The 19,924-nt window shown below is 39.3% G+C and overlaps 1 protein-coding gene and 1 long non-coding RNA gene across 6 annotated transcripts in view; one reads left to right on the forward strand and one right to left on the reverse strand.

Moving 5' to 3' along the window:
• Positions 1–19,924, reverse strand: part of MAP2K6 (mitogen-activated protein kinase kinase 6) — a 121,967-nt gene that overhangs the window by 86,049 nt on the left and 15,994 nt on the right. For 2 of the 5 annotated variants that reach the window (XM_081115867.1, XM_081115874.1), the window contains exon 5: positions 10,431–10,572. The exons of 2 other annotated variants lie outside the window; for them this stretch is intronic. In XM_081115867.1, the coding sequence (XP_080971993.1) occupies positions 10,431–10,452 (22 nt within the window). In that variant the 5' untranslated portion in view covers positions 10,453–10,572. Of the gene's footprint in view, positions 1–728; positions 1,161–10,430; positions 10,573–19,924 lie in introns of those variants that run through there. One more of the 5 variants, XM_081115873.1, reaches the window with a different exon arrangement.
• On the forward strand, positions 1,119–18,791 carry LOC308546682. Its single transcript, XR_013997370.1, has 4 exons — positions 1,119–1,195; positions 5,384–5,426; positions 14,558–14,773; positions 16,414–18,791. It is a non-coding gene; the product is annotated as an uncharacterized lncRNA (long non-coding RNA).

The raw sequence follows: 19,924 nt of genomic DNA on the forward strand, positions 1-19,924 counted from the left end.
TATTTTCCCCACCGAGATGCAACGCATCTCCCAAATGGGAAGGCATAAAACATCATCGCTGTTTCTAAATACTGTGAGCCAATAAGCAATTAGTGTAAAGTGCAAAATCTCGGAAGAGAAAGACTTCTTGTCTGTTTTTTTTTTTTTTTTTTTTGTAATATGCTATTATGCACACTTCACCTTTACTTCCTTTAAAAATCAAAAGTTGCTTAATGTTCAAAGCGTATCAATGGAAATTTAGCTAAATACTGGCACAGCAACGGCTCATTCCCAAAGGAATATAAGATTACATTAATTTCCTACTAGTTTAACTCAAGTTTTACCTTTCATCTTCAACCACAGACTTTTTAAAAGTTTGTATTTCTGTTGCACAGAAAATTACTTATAATATGCGTGCATACCAAAGAATTTTATAATTATATAAAGCCTTGCACGTTTAGACGCTACCAACCTGCTCTATCTCTCCTGACTGTGCAAAAGGCAAAAAGAGCTCAGTAATCCTAGCAGAAGAATGCAAATAACGTCAATGCACAGCTGAACTGCAAGCCCTGCCTTACAGGAACTCTCTGTGTCTGCAAAAAAAGACACATACTAAACAGGAAATGCAACTGAGCTGTGGAAAACCTCAAACTTAAACATGCAATCGCTAGGCGAAAATTGCATCCATGCATTCATAAATGCATGCACAACCCTTTGCATTTTTGCAATTAATGCAAATAGCCTCTTACCTTTCGACTGAGACATTTTCCCCTTTCCTTTGATGGGGGAGGGGAGCACAAAAGACTTTGCCTTGCTTCTCTTCTGTAGCTAGTTTTGCAACAAAGATGCAAGCTGCAGGCGTGCAATCTTCATGCAAGTGGAGTTTCTCTTGACCGATGCAGCAGATGGACTTTCAGGGAATCAAGATGGAAATGCACACCTTGCAAAACAGACTGGAAAGTGATTTTTCCCCCAGTTGCAACGTTAGGGAAGGCTGTGCTGCAGCTACATGATGGGCCAGGGCTGGCAGCTAAAACCTCCAAACTTGGAACTGAGTATCTTGTGCGCAGACGTCCTTCCTGCGAAGGGCGCGGGTTCCGCTGGGTAATGTAGTTCACGAGCAGAGTCCACCCGGCTCTGATTTAAGGAAACGTGGTTGCGCTGGTCGCTGAGCGAGTTGACTGGGTGCGACAAAGATTGCGCCCAGATAAGTCAGGTACGCACTCGGTAGTAAGTGGTTGGTGAAAAACGTAAAGGCCAAAGGGAGGGGGGATTTTTGTTATCGAAAAGCCCCTGAAACAACAGCTGAAGAACATTATGTTGGATAAAAGCTTTTGGCTCGCTCAGAAGGTCGGTTTGGGAGTTTAGTGTTTGCACAGAGCACCTGTTGTTCTGTTCCTGCCTGTGGGTGTTTAACGCTCACACCTCCATTTTTTAAAACATTTTTCTCACATGAAGAATCTGTTGGTGACTTGGCTGGCTAGAGGTAAGGCTACCTTTGCAACTGCAGAGAAGGTGCAACATTTTATTTAGTAAGAAATAATCCAGGTCGGTTATTTTAAAGTAACCTGAAATTCAGTGTTGGGGGGGGGGGAGTTCTTATTTCTTTGGTTAAAGAGGAAGTTCTGCTTTTTATATATCAAACCTAACTTTATCAAATTTAAAATATTTATATGCTTTTTCTCACATAGGGGGAAGAAAGTGCCTGGCCTAAGGGGGAAAGTGGGTGGTAATCTTAAATTAACAATTTCAAATATTCGGTCTGTTGAATTTCTTCAACAAAATTAACAGATATTTGTTGTGCTTCTAAGATGTGCCAGGCACCTTTCTAGGGCCTTGGGTCATTCATCCATTCGTCCCTATTGCTGATGGAGGACAGAGGTACATAGAATAATTCCATGCAAGGAATGGAGAGGAGTGAGGGGGTGTGAGTTGAAATGATCTCAGACTTCTACTTCAGTGAGTGGGGACCAGACTCAGAAATGTGCTTTTAAGGTAGAGACGGAAGAACTGAGGATTTCAGGTTTCTGAGGAATGAGCCAAGCACAGTGGAGGAATGAAGACAATCTATTCAGGAAACACTAAGGATATCATATTGCTTGGTGTACAAAAGTGGTGTGGGGCGGTTGGAATTTATAGGTGAGGACTCTGCAGGGCCTTAAAGGCAGGCCAGAGGCTTGGACTTTATTCTGCAGGTACCTGAGAAGTGAGAGGGTTTTTGAAAAGAGGAGGAGCTTAACCAAAGCATTGTTTTAAGAAGGTACATTTGCCCTCTGCTATCAAGGTGTGTTGAAACTGGGAGAGGCAAAAAAGAGATAGGTCAGGTCCATAGTGAAACACAAAATGAGGTCCTTTGAGAGAAGATTCAGTTAGATTTGATGACAGCTAATGAAAACAATTGAGATTTTATGAAGAATTCTAGGAAGCTAGGGCCTTCTGGGTAATGAGTGAGTCAGAGTAAAGAAGGCCGCCATGTTTTAGCTACAAATCAGCTCTTAAAGCAAATACGTAACAGGTCTGTGAAACTCACATTAACTTACTTAAATTGATCCCCTCTATTGACATGATTGTGAATTAATCAAAGTCGCCTCATGTGCCTATCAGCTTCTGCTCCCAAAAGGAAGGGGTTTCTGTCCCAAGAGCACAGATACAGCGACTTACTAGCTCACTTCACTGTCCAGGGCAAATCCATGCTGCCTGTCTCTTCTTGCTTTCTTGCTCGCCCTATCTCAGTGCCTCAATGAACCAGCATTTTTTTTTTCTAAGTTTCATTTAACCAGGAGGCATGTGGGTATGGAGATCCACTGCAGTGCACCTACTTGACTTTTCCAAACATTGGTGGAGCTCCTGCTAGGTGGCAGGCCCTAGGACAGCATGTAGACTCCCTTAGCCCATGCAGGGCCTAAACAACAACCTAGAGCTCCCTGCAATTTGCATTTTCTGTGATCAGCAGCACTGCTCTTAAATTGCCCCAGATTCCCTTCTTGATGGAAGAGTTCTAATCACGACTTGTCTGGTGCATTTTACTGCTGTCATTTGTGCTTGTACATTCCCTGCATAGGATGCACAGTTCACGGCTGCACATGGATTGTGTTCTGAAAGTCGATCTGAAATTCATATTCCCATAGACACAGTGATATGTTCAACAGCCAGTGTGCAAATACACACACATGCAAGACACCTTTGACCCATAAATTTGCTGAATGATATCTTTAAAAATAGCAAGATTTATCATTTTTCTTTCTGGGAAAAAATGTAGTATTTTGAACTTCCATCGGGAAATCAGCCTCTCCATGAAGTCTTAGGTTCCAGAGGAGAAAGATTTTCTTCCTGCCTTGGCAGTGAAAGGTTTCCTCTGCCCACATTCCTGGGTGGAGGAGGGGGCTGTCTCTCTGTACAGTTTGTGGCAATGCTTCTAGGACAGGAATCCCTCCCACTTTGGGATTTGCAAGAGTGAAATCACACGACTGTTCTTTCTTTCACTAGACAGTACATCAGATGTTTTTCTTGAGGTGTCCTGTGCTCCTACTTGGAATCCCCCACATTTGTCATTTTCTGTACTTATATCTTTCTAAATTGCAAGTTTGATGCACTCTCCCCTGGCTTCTAGTTACCTTCAAGGCCAATTCTAGCGTGGCCGGGCTTGGCTCAGCGGTTGAGCATCGACTTAGGATCCAGGAGATCTGGGTTCAATTCCTGGTCAGGGCACATGCCCAGGTTGTGGGCTCGATCCCCAGTTGGGGTCGTGCAGGAGGCAGCCAATTGATGACGACCCTCTCATCATTGATGCTTCTATCTCTCTCTCTCTCCCCCTCTCCCTTTGATCAACAAAGATATATTTTAAAAATAAATTGTAAAAAACCAATTCTAGACTTCTTGGCATGTGATATAATTGGCTCCTCAAGACCTGGCCCCTGCCTTACTCTCCAGCTTCATTTCTCACCCTATGCTAATGCCATAGCCAGAAGCTGGGTTTTCTCCCTCCTGGCTTTGTGATGCACTACTCCCTCTATCTGCAAGCCTTTTCCTTTCTCTACCTAGCTCATTCTGATTTGTCCTTGAAGATATGGCTTAGCGGGCACCTTCAGCCACCTTCTCTGACACACCACCCTATGACCACCTTCAGTGTGAATGAATTATATTCCCCAATTGTGCAGCACCCTGCATACACCTCTCTCTTAACACTCATTATAAGGCTGACAAGTGTTCATTTACATATTTGTCTCCCCCAAAAGACTGGACTACTGAAGATCAGAGACTGTGTGCCCAGTGCCCAGTATCTAGCACGTAGTAGGCACTCGGATGCATGCTGAAATAATGAATGGGGTAGATGAGGACAGGACCTATGACCACGGCTAACCCAGAAAAACTAGATTCCAATGATGGGAGTGAACTAGATTCCTACTGCCAAAGAAACTAGAACACCTGGGGAAGGCCCTGTGCTGTCAGGTTACAGGTATTAGATTCTTGGAAAGAGGCCCTTAGGTTAGGTCAGATTTAGGCTATGAAAGAATTATTCTAGAGGTATATGTGGGGTGGGGAAGGTGGTGGGTGTAGGGTGTCACAACCAGTGATAACATCTCCCCTCTCCTTCCCCCCTCCTCCCCACCCATGGTTCATTCAACAATGTCTAGAGACATTTTTGGTTGTCACACCCAAGGGAGTGGGGGTGGTGATGCTGACATCTAGTGGGTAGAGGTCAGCGATGCCGGCAATCATGCTACAATGCACAGGCAGCCCCCACAACAAAGAATTGTCTTGTCCAATGTCAATAGTGCTGTGCTTCAGACACCCTACTGCATAATGATACCATGAGAAGCTACCGATGCTCTATTTTTTAAGTTAATTTAAAGCTAATGAGATTTGACAAGATGTAACTTTTGATGTGAGGAAAACACTGAAATCTAGATGTGTGTCCTAGTCCTGGGTGTAGAAAAAGTTAGCTGTGTCTCCTGAGGCAGGTTCCTTCACCTTTCCGGACCTCTTTTTGTGCCACTAAAATGGGGGTCAGACTAAGGCCCCTTCCAGTTCTAACATTCCACAGCTCTAGGCACAGCTCACATGTCTGATTAAAACCACCAATGATTTAAAGAGAGGAAAAGAGTTGTGATCACACATTCTATTTTTTACATTGGCTAAATATCTTTCTATTTGGGAATTAGAAGGGTTCCTGATCCCTGGATCAGGCAAAACAACCAATTACCATCATAACAGTATTACTTAAGAGATGAGACAAGAAATACTCCTATTACAGTTTACAATATTACCTCCCAGGTAGCAATACTCATACCATCATAACAATATCACTTAAGAGATGAGACAAGAAATATTCCTATTAGAGTTTGCAATATTGCCTCCCAGGCGGCAGCAATCATCTGCACATGACATTGGTGTTTCCCAACAGAGTCATCTAGATGTCAGCAACATGAGAAAAGAAGGCGCCAAAGGTAAGGCTGAGAGTTCAAGTCTGAATATCTACTCTTTATCTTGATTCCAGGAAATTATGGTATAAATAGGTATGTTATAATGATGAAGTACATTGGGGAGGGGTGTGGGGGTTGGTTTATGGGAGCGGATGACGAGTTACAGCTGTGTGATGCCTTTAAGTACAGGTTTTCTTTCTACTGCATTAAAATATATCACAGTGGCCTGGTCAGGTGTGGCTTGGCCACTGAGCATTGGCCTAGGATCCAGGAGATTTTGATTCGATTCCCAGTCGGGGCACATGCCCAGGGTTTCGGGCTCGATCCCCAGCAGCAGGCGTGCAGGAGGCAGCCGATCAATGACTCATCATTGATGTTTCTCTCTCTCTCTTCCTCTCCCTTTCTCTGAAATCAATAAAGATATATTTTATTTATATATATGTGTGTGTGTGTGTGTATATATACATATATATATATATACACACACATATATATATATATATGTATATATCTCACAATGAATTACGATTTTTGGCAGGAATTTTTAAAATCCCAAAATAGATTCAGCTTAGCTTCTAGTACCCTCCCCAACATGGTGCTAACTATACCTCTTCAGCCATATCTCTCACTTATCTACTCTTAATTGCTGACTGGCTATTTCAAACCAGAACTTGCCCGTGTGGCTGGCTACTGTGGTCAACAAGGTGTTTAAAATTACTTAAATTAATGTGAGTGTGGACATGAGTTATCTCGTGACGGGTCAGCAATGTTCAGACACAGAAACGTGTATACTGGTAGCCAGTCAGCTTCCTTTGTTTAAGCAATCTGGTCAAAACAGGATTACTTATCTTACCTGAGACATCAATTTGCATGTCACCATTTCTGAATGTTAACTGATGCTATTCTATGTCTTGACCTTTCTCTGGCCCCCACCTAAGTCTTCTTTTTTCTAAATTCTGTCTCTTCCATGAAGTTATCCTTGATCACACCCTTCTCTTATAAAAGAGCATCCTCCCTTTTAAATTCTGATGGCATTTGTTAGCTATTATGGACCATATAGCTAATATTACCTTGCAGTAATATTACTTGAGTACAAATCTAACCTGTTCCTCTATATGTCTTGTTCCTTGCATATCCCTAACCTACTCCCATGGGCAGACCTGCTTGCTTGTTGGAATTTGTCCCTTGAGTCTAAGCTTGGGAAGGGACAGTTTCATCTTCATCACGTAGCCCTAGGCCTAGCATAGGTCATACAAATAATATGTGCTCGATCAATATTTCTTGATCATTTATTACATACCGAATAAATTCATCTAAAACAGGTTGATTAGTATATCTTAGCATTCTTTGTTAAAAGTTAAAAAAATGACAGCATAGAAGTTTGCTAGGAAGAATGATTTTTATTTAATTATGATATCTAATTACCTAAAAAAAATTTTGGCTAATATTTTATTAGGACTGATTCTAGATTTTCAAATTACTATCAACAACCTTTCAAATTAACAATGGCTGATGTTTCTCATGGAAATGCCAACCAACCATCCAGGGTCCTCTTTGGGTTATATTCTCATTGAATAAGAAAATATGTAATATGAATGTTCAGTGTTTCTTAGCAATCAAGGAGCCACGTATGAGGCTATTTCATCTGTGCCCCCAAACCGTATTGAGCCTCGGCCAGATATATTAGCATGAGCTGACTGACAAAAGGTGTAGGTACTCGGAAGGTAAGAATAGAAACCATTCCAGCCTCAAATTAGCCCTATATGGGTGTCAGTGTGTTGTCTGTGTGGCATTTTATTTTAATTTTATTTTTTATTTTTTTAAATATATCTTCATTGATTTCAAAGAGAGAAAGGGAGAGAGAGATAGAAACATCAATGATGAATCATTGATTGGCTGCCTCCTGCACGTCCCCTAGTGGGGATCGAGCCCGCAACCCAGGCATGTGCTCTGACCAGGAATCGAACCACAATCTCCTGGATCATAGGTCTATGCTTAACTGCTGTGCCACTCTGGCCAGCCATCTGTGTGGTGTTTTAAAGCACTGGTAGTGAACCAATATACATATACTATTGAATCAATATACATGTACTATTCCTCCTCCTTCCACCCTAACCAAATCAATCCATCTCTTTTTCATACATATACACACACACCACATGTATATGCATGTGTATATGTGTGCAGATAATCATTTCTCTCATACATCACTCACTCATTTTCTTCTCTGGTCCTGTCCTATTTGGCTTTTGAAAATCTGAAGAAGTCAGAGCTCTACAGAAAGCCAGATAAATGGTTGTGTTCTACATGTAAGGTTCAAGTTACACTTAAATTTGGAACTCCTTTGTAACATTCCTAATTCCACATTTAATTAATCACTGATTTGCATTATACAGGGTGATTCAAGAACTGCACCTTGGCATCCAGATCCCCAGGTGTCTCACTCTGTAACTTCTTCCAGAGAGAATACCTCCAGAACCTCACATTTGTACACATTTGTACTGCGCCTTCATTTTGAGCCTTAAGAAATGAAGACTCTTGTCATGTCTGCCATTTCCATTGTCAACGGTGATGTGTTACAAACAGGCAAGGGTATGCCCTAGTGACGTGAAAGATGTATATGGAACATTTATTAAGTTATAGAGAGAGCTGGGAGAAGTTCTTTATAGTGGGAATTGTCAAATTATGGCCCATGCTCCAGTTTCATCATGCCTGCTATTTTTGTAAATAAAATTTTTATTGGAACACAGCTACGCCCATTCACTTATTCATCATCTATGGCTGCTTTTGAACTACAACAGAGTTGAATATTGTGACAGAGACTGTCTGGCCTGCAAAACCTGAAATATTTACTATCTTACCCTTTACAGAGTAAGTGTCCATACCCTGATTTACAAAATGATCTTTACTACATGTTCCTATAAATCCCAGTTACTGATTAATGCACTTCCAAAGGGACTTAGTTCTTTTGGAATCACTCTGTACTTGAACTTTTTCTAATACCAAAGTCTTCACTCCACAATTATACTGTAAAATCCTTCAGAATACTCTTGAACACCCTGGAGATCCTGTATAGCACAGCAGGGGTTGCATAGCAAGCCTGTTAGAAATATTTCTTCATAGGTTCATTAAATTAAGCATTTATTACAAGGATCATGGACCTTGAAACATAAAAAAAAATTAGCTTTCAGTTTTCCTTGAGTATATCTGACTTTCCACCTATTTTACTTTTCCTACATATTTCTCAGGATGTTCAAGTCCTACTATGTTTAGATACTGGGTCTATGTACAGGAACAGGACTGAGAAAAAAGTCAAATATAAAGCACAGGCACTGCCTTCTATAAAATACACATTTCACATCTTTTTATCGCAAGGACCAAAAGAAAAGAGGGAAGCGCCCAAGTTTACCATGACTCATTTTACAAAGCAACACACTTTTTTTAAGACCTACAGTTATGACAGGTATGGTATAGGGCTAAGAAAATGGACAAAGCATAATCCCTGGTCTGAGAAGCTGAAAATTGTGCACGCAATGTTAACAACATCTTTGTAGTATTTTAAGTTTTACAAGCTCTTTGCACATACACCGTATCATTGAATCCTTACATGACACTGAAGTGGGTTGTCCCAACATCCCAGTTTATCATCATCATTACTGCATATTGTTGCTTTACTTGGACAAGATGGAGAAACGTGATTTAAACCCGTCTTGACTACAAATGTCAGGACTTCTGAGTCCTAGTTCCTTACTTTAAGCTATCCAATCTAGTCTTAAACTATCCAATCTAGTCTTAAGCTAGGTGACTTTCAATAAATGGCCTAGAATTGTGCCTTTTTCAGGCAAAGAGTAACCTGGTAACATTTAGCTTCATTTTATATTAGTTGTGAGTGGGACAAGTTCCATTCAGGACTTATAAAACCCAAATTAAATTGGTGTATCTCCTTTACACTCTGTACTTTAGCCAATACACTGTGACAATTCAGTAAATGCTGTACTATTTGAGGATGAGTTAGAAACACTGATATAGGACAGAGTATTGTGCCCTTTAAGGCTCCTTGATTTGTTTACATTGATATTAATAGATGGCTCTGGGCTTCAGTCACAGGCCTGAATAATTCAGGTCATACTGACCAGCTACACTTTTTTTAAGAAAGTATAATATATCCTGGGAAATATTTTAGGTAGGTGATATATGCAGGTTATAGGAAACGTTCAAAAGTCCACAGATAATTAAGAAACTGAACTACCGTGGTATAGAGATGATTATAGATAATCTAATAAATTTACTTATTCTCAATTGTTCCATTAGAATTAGTGTCCAAATAATTTTTTATTATTAACAGTATATGGCTGGTAAGTAGAAAATATTACTGATTTTCCATATTTACTCTTTTTTGATGGGTAGACAAATAATTTTATTTGTGGGCCAAACTCATAAAAACAACGGGTTCTATATACGTTTTAAACTAACATATTACATAACCAAATAGTATTTTATAAGTATCATGTGATGGTATAGTGTTAGAAAGTAGCTGTTTGAGAATATAATGGATATCTGGCAGTATTTTATTGATTGGGCTTCCTTCCATAAAGAGGGTAAGGTTAAGGTTGACCTCTTTGTGGGGCAGCAGCATGACCTACATGCTCCAGGCCTATTCTGTAACCTGTATTATAAGGAGTATAACAGCAGAGATATGTTAGATTGCACTCTACTGCCTCTGAAATTCTTTGGAAGTCTATTTTAGAGCCTTTTTCCAGCTGCCCTACCTTACTGACATTTAGATGGGAAACGAAGATAAGCTCTGATGGACAAAATTAAATTAAATTTTAAAAAAGGATAAGCTCAAAACCTCTCAAGTTTGCTAAAGACAACTAGAGATTTCCATTTCACAGCGCCTTATTTATCCCTTTTGTTTCTGGTTTTTTAAATCCAAGTAAATATCAAAATGCATTTATTAAACAGTATGGGGGCACACTGCCCAAATGTAAAATACATTGCTCTATCTATTCCTGTGTCTATAAATACCTGTTTCTTTGTTCATCCACATCCGAAGAGTCCACTTGATTCAGATTTTTTTTTGATTCATGGTTCAGACTCCCAGCTCTTTTAATTTCTAGTTCTATGACGTAGGTTAAACAGATCACTTCTCTGTGCCTCAGTTTTCTATCTGTATAAAGGTAATGAAAATAGTATTCACCTCATGTGGTAGTTGAGAAGAATGAGTTACTACACTTGAAGCTCTAAGAAGAGTGCCTGGTCTATGATAAATGTCAATGGCCATTAGCTAGTGAGGCTTTGGGTTATTATTATTTCCATTACGTTTCTAGGCATTGGCTCCTTGAGAATGAAGACGCTGTATTTGAAATAGAAGAACACAGGGATGTAAGAGCATGTGTCCTACAAAGACAGGAGATAAGAAAGCTTTGAAATTAGAAGAATGTTGTCACCATGGTTGTAAGGAAATAGGAACAGAAATGCTTAGTTTAATGGGAAGAAATGTTTCATTATTGTAGCAAGTCAAAACACTGTTGGATGCTTGTTAAGATGAAATGGAGGCCATCTGGAGAAAACAATTCCATTCCACAGTGCGGAGTGGATTTAAAGGACAGCTGAATAGCTAGGCCATGAATTATGTGGGCCTCTGGCCATGTAATGTCATAGATTAACACAGCAGACAGCAGGGAGTACAGTGGTAGTTAATGGGAGGTGGAAAGAGTTGTCAGGCTTCAGAGACCACTTTTTATATGATTTTTCTTATTAAAGAAATACACTGGTAACCTTATTTTGGTTCTTTCCAACTATTTGAAGGCATTAGGACCTTAATATTCTAAACCCTCCACTTTATTTTATTTATATTTCTTATATTCGTTGCCTTTGTATTAATTTTTGTTTTGTAACAACCATTACTAGCAGTTGCTGCCTCTTTATTATATAACTCGTTAAGTAGCTCAATTTTAAATGTTATTTTAGGCATATTTTTAAAATCACCAAAACATGTTTTCCCGGTAGCCTAGTTAACCTAATAACTAAACAGTAAGGGGGTTTAAGCATATATTGGAGATATTTTGTTATTACTTAAAAATAGAGAAATTTTTATCAAGATTATTGCTTGATTCTATACTTTAAAAATTGTTTAATATCTATAGAAAATGATCCACAAGAACCAGAAAAAAAACTAATTTTTTTATTTAAAACATTTTACTTTCCATCATAATGAGTTTAAAAACTTATATAGAGAATAAGTAGTTTTCCGTTATCAATGTTACGAGAAGTCCAGACCTGAAAATCATCCTGTAAGAATCTTCAGAATTTCAGAAGGATAGGATTATATTGAAATTTTAATAAGTATTAAATAAGTCAGCCCACAGGTAGCATGCTCTATTGCTTTCCTCCATGATGTTACTATTTTCTCCAGTTATTATGGATTCTAAAGCTAAATTTTGACTTAACTAAACATGTATACAGGGTGGGGCAAAAGTAGATTTACAGTTGTGAGTATGCAAATCAGAGTTCTTGTATTATTAGTAGTAATTGTATTATTTTTCCATACAAACAACTGTAAACCTACTTTTGCCCCACTCTGTACATTGAACGTTTAACTGTAATTCAGCTGAATGAATTACTTTAGGAATTTATGATCAATGCTCATTTTGAATAAATAAGTGAGGTTAATAAAGTATTTTTAAGATTTCATGTTCACAGTGACTGAGAATCCTTCAAAGGAAAAAAGTTTCTGCAACAGTAGCTGAGCAAATAAATACCTATCAGTGTGCCTTCCAAAAAAATGAATTGAGCCTCATGTCTTAAAAACAGCCTTTTAAAAGTAAGTCATGAGGGAGATGAAGAGCTGAGCTGTGGTAGATGATATTCCAGTTATCTCTTCAATCAATTTTGTATAATGCTTTAGACACAGAACAACAAGTAGTATGAAGTCATTTTTCAAGATGCTATATGTGCACACTCTTTGTTCTATTTCTGTATTTGTTGGGACAGACAATTTATGCAGTGTACCTGTAATATTCCAAGAACAAAGACCAATTTCCCTGAAGGTTATGAGCACTCCTGTATTTTACAAATGCAAAAAAAAAAAAATTATTTTCATGTTGTCACATTTAGATAGTGAAGTGTGCTTGATTTACAGAATCTCCGTGATGAGTCTCAGGAAGTCTGCCCACTGTGTATATTCAGAAAGTGGATGTAGACAGTTCTTAACAAGCATTGGCAAGTAGTAATTAACTGTTAAGTGTTGTAGAAGATGGAGGCCTGAAAGGATCTGGGCATCGGCTTCTGAACAGAAGGCATCTTTAGCTCTTGGGAAAACAGGCATCCATTTGATCTGTGAGTGATCCTTGGTCTAGGTGTCAAGATGAGGACATGAATCTCTTTATGGCTGGAATGAACCACCTGTTGTCTTTAAATAAAAGTGAAGAAAAGGTGGAGAAAGGGCAATATATTAATCTTTGGGGCACCTCACAGCCCCTTTGCTTGTTTTGTTTTACTTTGGGGAGATGTGTAGGGCTGAGAGTAGCGAGGCCTCACATTTGTATCCCCTCCCATGAGTCTACGCATGATCGTGGCATGCACTGAGCACACAATAGCGACGTAGTCAATCCCCGAGTTCACAAGTCACCCTATGTCTTTGCTCCCTTGTTCTTTCTTGAATGTTTACATGGTTTCATTTGATCTTTAATTGTACCACTGGTGCCTTAGGGGAGAACTGTTTCCCTTAGCACATACACAGAAACAGTGTTCATATTTAAGTGTTCATAGCTACCTGAAAAATAATCCAATGTGGAAATCCACAGACTGCAAGAAGCAAGACTATTTGCAGCTTTCCTCCCTTTTCATGAAACCTGACCTGAAGAAGCAAAACACAGAGATTTCTCTCTCCATGCACTCCTCCCAAGTTCCCCCATCTTTGGGGGCACAGTCCTGCTTAAACTTGTTTTTGTCGCATTCCACACACCGGGCAGAATTCTGAATGTGTACACACTCCACCCTTGCCCGGTCTCATGTTATGTAATAGCTCTTGTAGGCCTGCATATAGACGACGCAGAGGAAGGGGAGCGTGCAGAACTAAGCCTTGGTGTAATTTCTACCAAAGAGAAAACTTTGTGGGCACCTCTCAGTAGTTAGGCACTTTTGCCCATTTTGCTAAAGTGGGACTCCATTAGAAGATCCCAGAGGAAAACCGAGACAAGAAAGGGTTTTTTCAGTTTATAGACCCTTGTCTGTGAGACCTGAATGCAGAAAATCAGGGCTGGTTTGAAAGTTTTCATATGCTTTACTAGGTTAAGAGCTGGAAGGTTACTCTCAGATTCCAGCTGCTCAGAAACCAGCAGGCTCATTCAGATATATCCAACTATTGGAGTTGCCTCATTTAGTGACTTAATTTGGGGGAAGGTAGAAGGGAAACACAAAAGTGCTAGAACCTACACTGGGACTAAAACAAAGCTTTTAGATGAGCTAGTATGAGATTTTAGTTATAGCTTCACAGGTGGCCCAAGCAGATGAAGAGGGAAATGGATGGCTGTAGAGATCAGGCAGTTCGCCTCGGGTTCTGCCACTCATTCTAATGCTGTTTTCATTTATTCATTCACTCATCCTGCTTTGGAGAGGAGATGGACTAGGGGTTAGAGCGAGTCTCACTTGATAATCTTGTTCTTTCCGAGACGTTTACCTATCTGTTGAGAACAGGAAGAACTTTGCTTGTAAGATCAATTTCAGCTTATTTAGGTGGGTTGCAAGCGCGGTGATCATTTTTCTTACAGTTGCATTTGAACTTCCTTTTCTTATATATATATACTTTGAAAATCCAAGAGGCTACAGCACCATAATGTTGTAGCTGAACTGAGCCTTCGGTAAAGGAAAGGAGAGGATAGCTGCGGAGTGGGTGAGGGTCCCAATAAAACCCTGGTTGCGATATTAAGGCAAAATTGTATAATTTCTTAATAGTCTGCTGTGTTCAAAGGTATATTCCTTTTTTTTTTTTTCCTTTGTAAATGGCCTTGTATATATTTTAGAAGTAGGCTGGATAGCAATGACAAACAAATAAGATAAGCATCCTTATAATTTCTCTCTTCAATTATAGTGCTCTTCATCTCAATTCATGTCAGCAAACCTGGCCTTCTCTTTCTCTTTCCTGTCTCTAGGGCAGTATTTCTCAGCCTTGACACTGTTGACATTTTGGACCAGATAATTCTTTGTCATGGGGTGCTGGCCTTTGTATCTGTGACCTCTACTCACTGGATGCGAGTAGCAACCAACTAGACGTGACAACCAAAAATGTCTTCAGACGCTGCCGAATGTCCCCTTGGGGGCAAAGTCGCCCTGATAACCACTGCTCCAGGATGAACAGATTTTCCAAGGTAGTACCGGTTTACACGTTTTCTCAAGTGTATAGCATTCCCTTTCTCAAAAGTGGCATAATTTGGACAGAGAATTAGATGGTCATCCAACATACCTCAGTAAACAGCAACTCTGTGTTTCCAGTTGCTCATGCCAAAACTTTTCTTAATCCCTCTCGTTCTCTTGCACCCCTGGTCAACCATGAGCAAACCCAGTGGAATAAAACCAAGTTCAAATGATGTACAGTACCCAGCCCTTCTCACCACATCTACAGATACCACACTGGTCTCAGCCACCTCTTCTCTTTCCCAGAAGAAATGTGCCCCTCTTCACGCTGCTCTCAGCACAGCTGCCCAAGTTATCGTGTTTAGTTTGCAAGTCAGGTCATGCCGTTCCTCTGCTTACAACCCTTCGATGGCTTTCCATCCACTCGGAGTAAAAGCCAAGGTGATTGCGATGGCCTATAGGTAGCCTCCCAGGATCTGCCTACCCACCGCCCTCCTCACGCAGTCAGCCTCTGTTAATCTCTCTGGCCTTATTACCCCTTTGGGATCACTGTCCTAGCTGTGCTGGCCTTGAACACTTGGCACACCCTGTTTTAGGGCTTTCCTCTGTCACTTCCTTCTACCGACAATGTCCCCCCCTCCCCTCGCTCTAGATATCCACATGGCTTGCTCCCTCATCTTTCAAATCTATGTTCTAATATCAGCCTCAGAGTGACGCCTTTTCTGATCACTTTATTCGCAGTCACATCCTCAATTCATCTCCCCGATTTACTTTTTACTATCGCCCTCATCGCTATCTGATACTAAAATTTTACTCATTTATTTATTTACTTCCTGACTCACTGTGTGACTCTTAGTATGCAGACTCCATGAGAGCAGGGATTTTTGTCTTTATTCACTGTCCAACACTCAGTGCCTTTAGTGGTTTTTCCAGAAAACACATAGTAGGCACTCAGTAAAAATAAATAACCATCAGTCAAGACTTGCATGAACTCCCAGTAAGCGCAGTCTGAGATCCATATTTCTGGAGCAAAGAAGTGACAAACCTGTCCTAGATCAATATAAACAAGGAGACAACAGTACCAGAGCCTGGACAATAAGGGGAAGATTGGTATCAATTTAAAACGTTCCCCTCATCTGCCTGAAGTTTAAAGTGGGAAGGTCTGGAATTAAGTTCTGGACCACACTGTGCTTATGACTACATATTAGTTGTAGTTATTATATATTATGCATGTGTGTGTGTGTATATATATATATACATATATATATGTTAAATGTATACTAAAGTTTATTTCATATTTTGACTTTTATGATTATAATTACTAATTTCTATTATCATGATAAAGTTGTGGGTTGAAAGTGCCCAAGTGAGTATTTTTAAAGGTAAATACAACAATCAGGTAGACAAGAGCAGTGGTTCCAATCAAGATTCAAGTGGCCAGAGTCAGACCAATTGGGCCAACAGTATGCTTTATAGAGTAGTATCTCTGTAGTACCTGCTACTCTGAATATTTATTCCATAATTGAAGAATTCAATATTCAACTCAACATTCAACTGAACAATTCAGTAACTGAAGGCCTAAGTGTCAGGTATTATCTTGATCTTATAACATTCTCAGAAACCTGTGAAATAAGCTGTATTTTCACCACTTAAGCACCTTTACCAGCCAGCTAGAAGAGGACTCCGCACCCGAACCAGATTCTCCTTCCAAAGTCAAAGCTCATTCTCAACTGCTAGGAACATCTGCTTCTGTGAAACATCTCTGGATGAGTTCGTTTGGGGGCATCTGTGTCTGAGTTAAGGGTAATCTTTTGCATCAGATTTATAGAGCTTGATGGTAATCTATGTGTCATGAATCATAATTAGTCACAAGTTATTTGTTCAATTTGTAATTGTTACAGCTTAAACTCGCTGAGATCTGTGAAATGGCTGATAATAATGTTTGAGGCCTAATTGTTAGCTTGGGCAGTTGTACTGCAGGCTTGGTGTTGAATCACATAATGTGCCTTTGTGAAAACAGAATAGTTGTAACAACAGTATCAGCAAGTCCTGAAGGAAGGTTCCAAGAAGCAGCTGACAAGACCTAGAAAATCCCCCTGGGTATTATGGATTTCATTTTCAGTGAAAATACAAAGCAATTAATTTTTTGGTGACTGAATTCCTTAATTAAACACGATTTCTATTACGTATTTACTTTTTATTTAAAATTTAACAACCTTGATTTCTTGCAAATATGTGAAAACATTGGTGCAAATGGACGAAGATGCAGATGATATGCAAAAAAAAAGAAAATAGATTTGGTCTAGGAGACCTAGGATGTTTTTTCCCCTTTTAAGAAATTTTCAGTGTTAGTGTTTTAGTGGTTTTCAATTTTAAAAGAAACAAATGTAAAATAAATAAAACTTATTTACTGTTTAATGCATAAAAGAATATAATGGGTTGGAGTCTATTTTACTATTTATATGTTATGTAAGTCACTTAATTCTACACATTTAGAATATTTTACTATGTATAAAATATAGTTAGAAATTTGAATCTTAAAATATATTTTGTTAAATGTTTTTGCCTCAATTGCACATTAATTTTAAAATAGGCGTTTTCCAGCCTGTTTTAAGTAGGACTATAATTTGTGTCTTGGATGATACTTATGCTAAAGGCAAATCTGTTTTTATTCCCTCCCCCTGTTCTTTTTCTTTGCCCCTTGCAACAACAGGCCTCTCTCATTATAAAAATCTATGCAACTCACTGTTACTTCAGTGTCTACTGGACCCACCTTTTAAAAATCTTCCCAAATTTCCTGACAAAAACAAACACACAAAAACAGCTAGCAAAGCAGACCAAAGATCCATGGATGACTTCTATAAAAAACTAGATTACAAATTATTCCCACCCCTTTTACTCTCAACATTCTTTGTTGAGGGCAAACCACCTATTGTAAGTGGTTCCGAAAAAAACGTTCAAGTCCTCACCTCTGGGAATTTCACCAGAAATAGGGTCTTCGCCAATAACAATCAAGTTAAGACTAGGTCATATTGGGTTAACGTGGGCCTTAACCCAGTGGTATCCTTATAAAGTAGGGAAATCTGGGTACACAGAAGACACAGAGAGAACAGCATGTGATTGGAGTGATGCATCTACAGTATCGGCAGAGATTGGAGTGATGTATCTACAAGCCAAGGAATGCCGAGGATTGCTGGCAGTCACCAGAATCGGGGAAGAAGCAAGGAAGCAAACATTGGGAGGGACGGTTCTTTCCAAGTCATTTTACCTTCGATGTGCTTTGCTCCTTGACTCCTGCCATTACTCCATTTAAACACAGGGGTGGGGAACCTTTTTTCTGCCAAGGGCCACTTGGCTATTTATAATATTTGCAGGCCACAAAATTATCAATTTAAAAATTAGCTATGAAAAAAGGTCCTAGATTTATTGAGTTTTGAGTCCCAACTGTGGTTGCCTTGGCAGGGCCAGACCAAATGATTTCAGGGGCCTTACATGGCCCTTAGGCCAGACGCTCCCTACCCCTGATTTAAAGCAATGGAACTGAAGCCCAAGTCTAAAGGATCAGCAAATACCTTCTCTAGGTAAAAAATGTCTTTAATGTTCTGATGTAAAGCTTGGCTAAGTTTTTTCATGTTTTTTTTAATCAAAAATACATAAAAATCCAAAGAAAAATAACTTTATTTCCATCATCTACAACTAACTACTATTTAAATCCTCTCCTATTTGTTTTGTTACATACATTACTTTTTTAAAATTATGCATGCTCTTTGGAAGTAATTTAGACAAGAAAGCAATCTAAAAATATATAAGCACTTAAATCTTTGTGTTGTCAATATTAAACAACATTCTAGACACCACTGATGCATATGCAACTTTTTTGGTATATGGACAGGTGAAATATTGATGGTGGATGTGTAGCTAGAAAGACAAAAATAATTGTGTAAAAACGGTAACTACAAATGCCATTGTTATTAAAATATTAAATTTTCTTGAATTTAATGTAAGGAAAATAAAAGGAAGTGAAATTGCGGGACTTGAACTCCACATGTTTCTTTATCACAAGAAAACTCATTTCCTAAAATACGTCTCTATGGTTAATAAAAACAAAGCACGGGTGTAAACATTAAAAACATTAGGCTATCGGAGTCTTCATGCTTTCTGAAAACATTTTACATGCTTCAAATTTAGAAAGTATTTATCTACCATCGTCTGGAAACGATAAGGCTAGTCTTCCTCCCATCTTCCCCGTTGTGAATTGTATCGTTTCCACATCATCCAGGCTACTGCGAGCACATTCAGTTCTTTACAATTCTCGTGGTTGTTTTGCTCTCTGTTCAAACACATTCAAGAGTTAACACAATGCTTTCACTTCTTGATTCTCTGTTCCTGAATTCTTTGAACATCTGAATTTTGTTATCAAGCCTTCAGGCTTGTGGGTGCTGTTTCCCTAAGTAATTTCATGATTGAAAATATGACCTATAAAATAAAATGACATACTAACTGAAATAGAATATTCCTGGCAACACTTTCTTTCAGTGAGAGCTTGGTAGATTACTAATTCTCAAACGTTAATATGCACAGACATCTCCTGGGGACTTGTTAACCATGCAGATTTGGGAGGCTTGGCTTTGGGCCTGAGATTCTGCATTTCTACATGCCACCGAGCCGGGCCCCAAACTCCATGAGGACAGAACATTCATTGTTCAGGAACTTTCCTTCTGTGTCTCTTCATCCAGCTGTTGATGAGTATCCTTTAATATCCTTTATAATAAACTGGCAATCCAGTGAGTAAATAGATTTCCTGAGTTCTGTGAGCTGCTCTAGCAAATTAATCAAACCCAAGGAAGGGGTCGTGGGAACCTCTGATTCATAGCCAGTTGGTCAGAAGTACAGATGTTATTGGTGGAAGTGGAGTTCTTGGGATGCCATGGGGTAAGGAATTACCTGAGTCCCCCACAGAAGGATGAGGTTTCATGGAAAACTTTATGAATAATTTAAAATTAAGGAGGTTCCCCTCTAAAGTCCCATATATCCATCTATTTTGCCATGGAAGAAGTCTAATCATGTCTTCAGCAGGGCTAGGATTAAGGTCACTGCCCAGAATTTCTGCTCTGTATTAAAGTCCAGTGCAGTATCTGGCTAGCTTAACTTGTGTTCCCAGATGC

This window comes from Miniopterus schreibersii (genome assembly GCF_964146895.1).
Source record: "Miniopterus schreibersii genome assembly, chromosome: 16".
Classification (NCBI taxonomy): domain Eukaryota; kingdom Metazoa; phylum Chordata; class Mammalia; order Chiroptera; family Miniopteridae; genus Miniopterus; species Miniopterus schreibersii.